At 33.6% G+C, this 10,370-nt stretch overlaps 1 protein-coding gene across 1 annotated transcript; it reads right to left on the bottom strand.

Moving 5' to 3' along the window:
• Positions 1–9,464: 9,464 nt before the first annotated feature.
• Positions 9,465–10,313, bottom strand: LOC130939119 (uncharacterized). The gene has a single exon (XM_057867215.1). It carries the CDS (start codon positions 10,311–10,313, stop codon positions 9,465–9,467), a length of 849 nt encoding a protein of 282 aa, XP_057723198.1.
• Between the last annotated feature and the right edge of the window lie 57 nt (positions 10,314–10,370).

Here is a 10,370-nt window from a genome sequence, read left to right on the forward strand (position 1 = left end):
TGACTAGGACAAGCTAATTCAAAATTTTGAGAAGATGTTAGGATGGAAGCAGAAGTTAAAAGGCGCACGTGCAGGCATTGCGGACTCGACTCAGACACTTTATTAAATCGAGCAAGTATAGTCGAGTAAATATTTGAATGAGAAATCGAATAGCTATTCGAATAGAGAATCGAACGGTTACATAAGTAGAGAAGTTGAATGTTTTCTGATTTCTCTAAATGAGAAGTTTATGGGTAACGTCTGTAGACAAAAGAGCGGAAACAGTTAATTAAGAATTTGCATACAAGACAACATGGTGTAATTAAGGATCGGTTACAGATATGGATTATAAATATTAGTAAATTTTAGGGAATAAGGATTGAAACTTTTCTTCAGAAATACACTCAATGACACTCACTTCCCAGCGAAATTTCGAGTCTGCATTCGAGTTCGGTTTCTGTAGGGTTCCTTCCATTGTTTTTAAATTTCCATTTACATTTTCTGTAAAACTTTACTTTTCTATCCAATTTATCTGTCAAGCAATGTTTAATTTTTTTGCCCAATTTACATTTCAGCATCTTTAATTTTTACGTTAAAAGTTCTTTGATTCAATCAAAGACATTTTATTACTTTATTTAAATTCAGTGTAAACCATTTCGATTTCAGTCAATTTACTTTTCAAATCTTTTCTCTTACACTTCTTTTATCCTTTTGGCATTTTTCGAATTTATTTTCTGTGTTTATACTCATCTAATTCGAGAATCTTTGATACATTTATAAAACTGAGACCTACAAAAGAAGAGTAGGTTTTGCTCCCAAACCATTAAAATTAAACCATCATTAATTTGCTAAAAATTGAGAAAACAGTACTAATATTTTTTAAGGACTTACAAGTGAATTCATAACACTTATAAGAAATTATATTTTCTACCACTTTAAAATATAGATGCAATATAAAAGAGCTGAGGATAGAGAAATATCACACAGTAGAATTTATTTTGGATTGGTCACTATTCTACTTGTGTCTTATGTTTAGTCTTTCCCACACAACTGTACTGAAAATATACTTGTTATCATTCAAGCTTGATACGTGTTTCTAGTAAACCACTTCAATCCCAAGCATGCACTTTTGATACGTCTCAAGGAATCCTTCGCTATTTATAGTTTATACAACAATACTGTTGAACAATATAAACAGTGAGGTTAAAAAAATAAATTAATTTTAAATTTAATTAGTGGCATGACTAATTAATAATTAATAATTTTTAAATTTTAAATTTAAAAAATTAGAGTTTTCATGTTGGTAAATTGAACACTAACCTCTCATCTTATCTCTCTTTCGCTGAACTCTCTTCTCTTCTTCGCTCTTAACCCAGCACACTCTGAGACCACAATCCAGCTCTAACCCTTCATCCGACACCATCGCCATCACCACCGTCGCCTACCCTCTCTCTTCCCTCGCTTCTCTTTTTCTTCCATCTTTCTCCATTTCTCCTGAATCTCCTGTACGCTATCCCTGTTTTCTGTACAAAGCCCAACCCTGACGAGAAACTCCGGTGCTATCCCTGTTTACATATTGTGCACACCATATGCTCGATGAAATACCTGAGTGAAACTTGTTGTTTAATTCTTATGTTTGGCCAGCATTTGTCTCAAATTTTGTTCTCTTTAGGCATTATAATTTAGAATTGTGCAATTTTATGCTATTTTTAATGATGTTTGGATTGAGTTTTGATAAGGCACTTAATTATTATTTTTGTTTAAACACCAAATTGGTTTAAAATTTCAAGTTTGGTCATTTGATTGGTGTAATTTAAGAAGTGCATATCATGTTTACTTAAGTGAATTGAATGAAATTACCTATTCATGTATGTTTTGAATATGAATGATCACATACATAGTCACTTGTTCTTTGATATTTTTGAGCAATTCAACTTGATTTTCATCAAGTTTACCACATCTTTAAATGTTTTCCCTAATTAAATATTTATTTGCTTTCTTGGCTCTAATTTGAATTTTAATTAATCCCTCTCTTGCTTTTGTGCCAATTATCTATTTTTTCTGAGTTGTATTCCGTTCTTTCTTTTTCAAGATGCGTCGTAAAGGCAAGGAGTCGGCTTTATCATCGGCTCCCGCCGAAGTTTGTCTAAGTAATCAATCGGACGTTATGGTAGACAGTGAGAATGATTCTTGTTCCTTAATAATGGTAGGTTTCTTTCATGTACGGTAGGCAATGCTCATAAAAGTTGGGAACATTGAGAACCTTGGTTCTATGACAGAAAGAATATTAGTTGGGAGCCAAGTTTGATTAAACTTAAAACAAGACTGTCCATTTGTCCTTCTCGTAATATGAAGTTGGAATGTTGGATACCCTTAGGAAACCAAAAATCATTTTTGCTGTGGATGTGAAGCCTTTGGCAATTATTCCAATCTTTGAAATGAATGATGTAATTACAGATTTTCTGGATACCAAATTAAATTATGCTGGTTGTTCATTTTACTAGGTCTGTGGATGGTTATTTTTATTATTAAGTGTTTAGTTGTTTGGGGAGAAGAGGGAAGAGGGTCGCGATGGAGATTAGGGATGGCAAAAATCTCCAGCAGGGCAGGTACTCGCGGGGATTTACTCGTCACGGGCGGATATGGGGACGATTTTGTACCCGCGGGGATGGGGGCCGGGATAGAGGTTCCCGTTCCGTAGAGACCCGTTTAAACCCTGTTTATATAAAAAGACTAAAATACCCTTAATATATATAGTGAAAACTCTAGCCGTCACACTTGCAATTCACAATCCTCAACCTAGTGTCTGAACTCTTCACCACCCTCAAACCTTAGCCTCTCACCCTCTTTGAACCACGCACGGTCGCACCATCACCACCACCGACTGCCACCTCCCACCCTCTCAGTCCTTCACCGCTACGACGCTACCTCCTACCCCCTCAGTCCGTCACTGCCACCTCTCACGCACTATGGAGTGGAGGTCAGTCAGGTCACGGTACATCACGCATACTGCAGCAGAAAGTCCGTCATCTTCACTGTCTTCGCCGATCTCCACCTCTTCTCTGGTTGTCGCGCCTTTGCCAGTCGTCACCTCTTCGCCGTCGAGTAACTGGGTAAGTTATAGAATTCTGTTCTTTTCATGATTTGCTTTAAGTATAATTTATATGATTATAATTAAGCATTTGTTATAATCTTCATGAGTTGTTGATTGTATAATTTATATGATTCTTTTTCTGAGTTGTTGATTCTGGTTTCTTTGACTATGAAATTTTCATTATTTATTGTAACTTTCAAGATTTGTCATGTTATATGTTTATGATGCTATTCTAAAATGTTTTGTGTTTATGATTATGAAATTGTGTGTATTGTGAATTTGTTAAGCATTTATTCTAATTACAGAGTTAGATTAAGTATAATTTATATGATTATAATTAAGCATTTGTTATAATCTTCATTATCTTTATTTGCTTTTTCTGTTATAATTACTGTCATTTTGTTAAGAATTTGTTATAATTATTCTGAAATTTTTATTATTTTACTTTGATTTTGAATTTTTGATTAAGCATTTGAGTGTTATACAATTCATAACATTGAAGGAGATATTAATGTAACTAAAATACTAAATTATATACAATACATTAATTTTCATATTATTGACTTATTATTCAGTTATTATACGATTTTAACTTTAATTTGTTTTCTTTTCGATGTAGGATTCAAGTAAATCATGATCTACCATCACTACGGGATGAAAGGAGGATTGAGAATTATGTTTTTACAATGTGGTGAACTTTGTTTGGTTGTTTTTATGGTTGTTTAATTTATGAAATATTTGATAGTTTATGAATATGTTTGGATGTTTGTGTTTGTTGGTTATCCCCAGCGGATACGGAGTCATGGGTAACGGGGACGGATATAGAGGCAGGGGCTAGGGGCTAGGGGCTAGGGGCTAGGGGCTAGGGGCGGGGAAAGGGGGGGGGGGGGGCGTGGACATGGGGACCCGTTGCCATCCCTCTGGAGATGAGGCTACGGACAGTGAAAAAGAAGGGCTCCACGTTGCTGTGCGGTGGTGAAACAGGAGAGGCTCGCCAGCGGTAAGCTCTGATTTGAGGAGGTCCGAGACAGGGAAGGAGAAAAGGAGGGCAGTGGGTCGCGGTGGCTTTAGGGTTAGCGCGAAGGGAAGAGGAGCAGCGGTGTTGGTCCTTCCCCTTCCCTTCCCCCTCTTCTTCCCCAAACCAACTCCCCCCTCCCCCCAAAAGCGTGTTTCCCTTCCCCCTTTCCCCCTTAACCCGTTTTTTTTAGTTAGGGGTATTTTCGGAGTAAAAATTAAATATTTAGTAAAAAGAACGATTTTAAAACTAAGTTAAACCTTAGAGACTATTTTGTAAGTAAAAAAAAATTTAGGACAAAAAAAATTTTCAACCCCTACCTTAGGGACCAAAATCGTACTTAACCCTAATTACAACTACAAATTTTACAAAGTCGAATAAAAAAATAAAAATATTTCATACAAAACGAAAATAAAATATAATAAAAGAATAAAAAACTCATACAAATAAGAAACAATAAAAATTTTATAAAACCAACAACATATATCATATGAATAAAAAAAATTACAATAAGAAGTAAATAAAATTCATATGAATAAAACTAAATAAAAAATAAAAAATTTTATACACAACATAAATATAGTATAATAAAGGATAAAAAAAGAATTTATATAAACAAAAAATTATAAAAATATCATAAAAATTAAAATTTATATCAACAATATTTGTCATATGAATAAAAAAATACCATAAAAATAAATAAAAAATCAAATGAACAAAATCAAATAAAAATAAAAAAAGACTTCATAAAAAATATACATATAAAAAATCGTTTAGTAAATGATAAAAAAACTCATATGAACTAGAAAATAGAATGAATTCTAAAAATATAACATCAAAACACTAAAAAAATAATATAAAAAATATTTATCATATAAATAAAAAATATAAAAATAAAAATATGAAAGAGAGTACTAAAAGTGATAAAAAAAATTAAAATATTTATCTTGGTAGTGATTGAAACAAATTTGAAAGATCTTGATGAAAAAAAAAATTGGAACGAAGAACACAAAGAACTACTATAAAAGTTATATAGTTACTTGTATCCTTTTTATAGAAGAAAATGAAGGGTAGGGTTGGTAGAAAATAAATAAATTTCTCACCTAATTTCTTAAGGATTATTTTCTTAAATATAATAAAAAAATTAATTAATTCCCCAAACAAGATTTTTGAACTTTATTTTTCAAAATAAGATTTTTTTTATTTAAATCGAGTTCGCCGCACCTAGTTTGAGTTTGGAAATAAATGTCTGTTGGAGAGCGGAGCTGAGAACCACAATTTTATTCTCCACTTTCGTTCTCATTGTTGGTATTTTTTTCTACAATGTCAAGAAATCCATTGTTATCCATTCATTACGATGGTGAAATAGTGTATGATGAAGAAGGCTCGATAATTACCTATATAACACCGGAAGTCAACAGTCTAACAACGTTGAAGAATTTGATATTGCATTCCGTAGATCACCAAGAAATCAAAAGAGTGAAAAAAATTTACTACAGATATCCGACCAAAATAGATGGCAGTTTATTTTATAAAATGTATATCACAATTGTCTTGTCTCTGTTGATAGTATATTTATTAGACCACTGTTGTGAGAAATATTTTAGTTGTTTTGAATTAGGTATCGTTTACATGACGACGAGGACGTATGTCTTATAAGGCCATGGCACAACCGACTATCAATGCTAAACCAGAAATTTACAGTCTGGTTGAAGTAGAGAACCTAATCATGTCTCATGATGACATGATCGAAAGATTCAAGAGAAATGATTCTGAAATGCTTCAAGCAAACATCACTCAGAGCTCCTTTCCAACTTTTCAAAACTCATCGCGAGGTAATGGCTTTAGGAGAGGCAGAGGGGATAGATTTGGCAGAAGAGGAAGATTATTTTCTGCAAATAATAGACCACAGTGCCAGGTTTGTGGTCGCTTTGGACACATAGAATTCTGATAGGCCACATGCGTCTTGCAGGATGATAGTCATCTCTTCGCATGGTAGATGAAATGTGTGCGACTTAGGCCTCCACTTCTTTATCAACGCCAGGGATGGATATACATATATAATTGTAGGGGCAACCGCCTCCACTACAATTTGAAAATTTTTTTAATAGTATATGATAATAATATTTATTTGTCCTTAGTAAATTATTGAATTTGATTTCACAATAATTTTTTATTTAATTTTTGGTACTTCATAGTCAATTTAAAAATTTCATATTAGATATCATTAGAATGATCAATTCTAAATTTAAATGAAATTTGTGTTTTTTCTTAAAAATCGACTCGAAAGAGTATTCTTTATCTTTTTTTATATTAGTTTTAATTTTTTTTCCCATAACAATTGCATTAATTGAAAGAACTTTCTCAACTATGAATCTCAATAAGAATTGGATTCTAATTGTATGAGAAGTAAATTTCTAAATAAGTATTTACTTATATATATGTAAGAATAATACTATACATCCAAGTCTTTTTATAAACTAAGTCTAACAAAGTTAAACAATAATACATTGAAATAATGTTAGTGATAACTGATTTTTATTATCTTAGACTAACTTGGGTGGATTTGGTTAACAAAAGAACATGAATATGTAACATTATCTTATATAAAAAGATAGATATTTTGATTGTATTGTTAAGAAAAAAATTACTTAATTTTTTTAAAATACGAAACCTAAATAATAAAATTCTAAATTATATGTTATTATTTAAATTAATATTTTAGTGCTTTAATTTGTAAACTAGATATTTTAAAAACTAACCATGTTATATGTACATAGAAAATAACAACCTATATATATATATTGAAATAAAAAATATACATTAAAAATAAATTAAACAATACATATATTTATATACAAATACATAACGATTAAAGAATAATTTGATAACATAATATTTTTATTATAAAAATTATATATATTGTCCCCACTATAATATATCAACGCCGAGGCAACTGGATAGTCGTGCTTGAACTCAACCATATAGGCCACATACTCAAACCCGACTCGTTTGAGATATGGCCTAATCTGTTCCGATAGCTGTGTCATCAAATTCCACCGTGTGCGTAAAATCCGAGGCGCCTACCAAATGAAAAAATAAAATAAAAAAATCACCGTGAACACATAAAATAACAAGTTCACTGTTTATTAATTACAATGAAATAAACAACAATGATAAAAGCGTACCACTCGATCAAGTCTTCCAGTAATGTGTTCGACCTGATCTAATCTGTAAAGCATCTCCGCGTAACCCAATGACTGCTTCTCTATCTAACCACACTCTAGTAAAATAAAATAACATATACTAGACTCAATTCCTTTCACATTAACTAAATTCTTAAAAAACGTATTTAAAACCACTAATTGTCTACCTTACTTGTTAATCAGTTTATAAACTTACTAAATAAAATTTAACCCAACTACATGATGCCGTCAACTAACACCCTAAACAACCCTAATCAATAACTAATTGAACCCTAAATTTTACTAATCATGTTTCTTTCTAATCTAACTTAACCTAACTAATTATTCTACTAATTAGCTTATAATTTACAACTTAAACTAATTATTCTGACTAAACTAACTATGAATTAACTAAAAACTTATACTAATTTTATAAACAATAAACAGCAACTGTACTTGAAAACAGTAACATAAAAAATCTAACTAACATAACATGTTATATACTCTAACTAACATGTAAACAGTAAATAGTAACTCTAACTAACATGTAAACAATAAATCTGCAACTCTAACTAACATGCAACCACTAACTAGTAACTTTAACTAATATGTAAACAGTAAATCTAACTAACCTGAGAAAAGTAACTCTAACTAACATATTATTTATTGACCTGAAACTGAGGATGTTGTGGATAACGAATTTCATGGACGTCGAAAGACAGAAGGAACAAAGTAAATTTGGAGTAGAGATTGGGAAAGAAAAGGACAAATAAGAATGACCCCACCAGGTTTACATAGTGTGTTGAACTCAACCTAGAGTTCGATGAGGTGTGGCGAACTTGCTTTAAAAAAAAAACGTATTCTGAAAAATAAAGTTCAAAAATCTTGTTTGGGAAATTAATTAATTTTTTATTTTATTTAAGAAAAAAAATCTAATTTCTCAATGGTAATCAGCCTTCCCCAACATAAACACAGAAGCTACAATTTTTAACTTCACGTAAACATACGTTCAGATGTGAAAGCACTTCTGCGCTCAGATTTCCAACAAGTTGTCAAACATAAAAATGATTTAATTTTGTCAAGATAAACTCCAAAACACCAACATAAACTCCAAACATAAACTCCAAACACACCCTAAACGGCTTTGTAACATTAGATTTAATTTTGTTATTTCATTATATTACTTTTATCGTTAGCATGCATATTCTCAAATTCAGTTGTCACTGATTAAAATAAAATATTTAGAACTTGTATATTGTTCCGGCCCAGCCCAACACGCTCGAGGTCTGAGTCCGGGTATCCGCCTGACCCGGCAGCCTGTCCACAACCGATCGAAAGATGACCCGCATTGTCACCACTTCTGTATGATCACAGACAGCGGAAAAAGAAGTTTCTAGGAAAGAGGGACTGTCCATGAGGGGCTCACACACGTTCAGGCTATATAAGGGGAGGATTCTATCCCTCCCCAAGGTACGTCACTCTTTTTTATCCTAATTGTCAACTCTTTGTACGGATCCTTACTTGAGCGTTGGAGTTCTTGCTGGTGGCACACCCCCTACTCTTCGAATCATCAGCTCACTAGGACCTCAACCCTGATCCAGCCCTAGCTGAACTCCCCAGTATCCAGAGTTTCCAACCCGTTTGGCACACGACCGAACATATGTAAAAATTACTTTAACATGTATTAGGAATTTCATTCTCAATTAAGTAAACCGAAAGTCTTAACAAATCAATTGCTTTTTTCTTCTGTTAATTCTATTAGAATAGAAGCTTGAACAGTTTGAACCCCATGCCATATACATGTAAATATGATTCTGCACCTTTTACGAAATAATTATCGGTTTAATTTTATAACATGACTAATTTCATAGATCCATAGGTGTATATTGATATATAAATTTTATAACATCACTAATTTTATATTGATATATAATTTTTATCGTAATGCATGGTATTTTCGCATTAGGTGTATACTAAGCATATTTCCATTGCTTCACTTCTATAGGATATCTTAAATCTGACCCGAGAACATACGTTGAAAGCCATGATGGATATTACTACAATTATGAGTGAGGACACGAATTCCCAGTTCTTTGTGTTTCAAAGTTCAAACTCCTGAAAGCCAATGCAAGCTAAACAATTGAATTGCAGATACTGTATTATAAAACAAAATCATCAGCAGCAGTTTAACTCAACAGTCTTGATCAATATTAACAGTAAGCTTCTTGTGGTGCTTGAGTGCACGGTGGTAGTGTGCCAGGAGTGCCTGACGTCCCGGGAAAGGATTGGCAATCACATTCTGGTTCGGATGCTGATTCTTCCGCACCATCTCCCCGCCACCATTATCAACATAATCAACATTCTTCATGTTCTTCGGCTGCTGGTGGTGGTATACTTCTTGTGTCCTCAAACTCGTGTTCCTCTGCCTCTCTCTTCTCTGCATCCTCCTTGTCGTTGACTTGGCTAGTGTAATGGAGGCGGATGGGTGAGACTGATTATTGAGCGGTGCAAGTCGTCTAGGAATTCTACCGCCTTTGGTGGTGCCGAGAAGGTCAAAATCGACTTTGCTCCAACCAAGCTTGTCTTGGTTATCCCAATCAAACCTGTCGCTAATGTCGAGCAGCTCGGAGACCGCAGAGGAAGAAGAAGAGAGAGTGTGACTGTGAGTGTCACCATTCAAGACACTGAGAGCCAACTCCCACTCCATGCGGTCTCTGTAGATTGGATCTTGAAGGACTTGGTCTGCGAGCTCTGCCCACTCCAAAAAATACCCCGCTCTTAAATTGTTGGACACCCACTTGAGGTACCTCGACGGAATGCTTCCCATCATCTTCCCTTTATATTTCCCGAATGTTATTATTCTGTCTCGTGCTGCCACTTCTTTATCCCCATCACATTCCGATTTGCATCTCATCCTCAGCCTCAACTCCGCCTTCTCATTTGTTAACAGTACACTATTACTACCATTAGGACTGCGACCGTGACTGTCCCTCTTCCTAAACTGAAAACAAACATAACGATGATGATGCAACAGATTCATTGAATGGGTGGAGGAGAAAGGGAAGCGAAAAGCCTCAGTCGTCTCCGCCAACGCCAC

The sequence above is a fragment of the Arachis stenosperma genome, chromosome 7 (assembly GCF_014773155.1).
Source record: "Arachis stenosperma cultivar V10309 chromosome 7, arast.V10309.gnm1.PFL2, whole genome shotgun sequence".
NCBI lineage: Eukaryota > Viridiplantae > Streptophyta > Magnoliopsida > Fabales > Fabaceae > Arachis > Arachis stenosperma.

Bases quoted from the DNA above. Each gene is read 5' to 3' on its own strand.
- LOC130939119 (XM_057867215.1), bottom strand. From the start codon at position 10,313: ATGAATCTGTTGCATCATCATCGTTATGTTTGTTTTCAGTTTAGGAAG.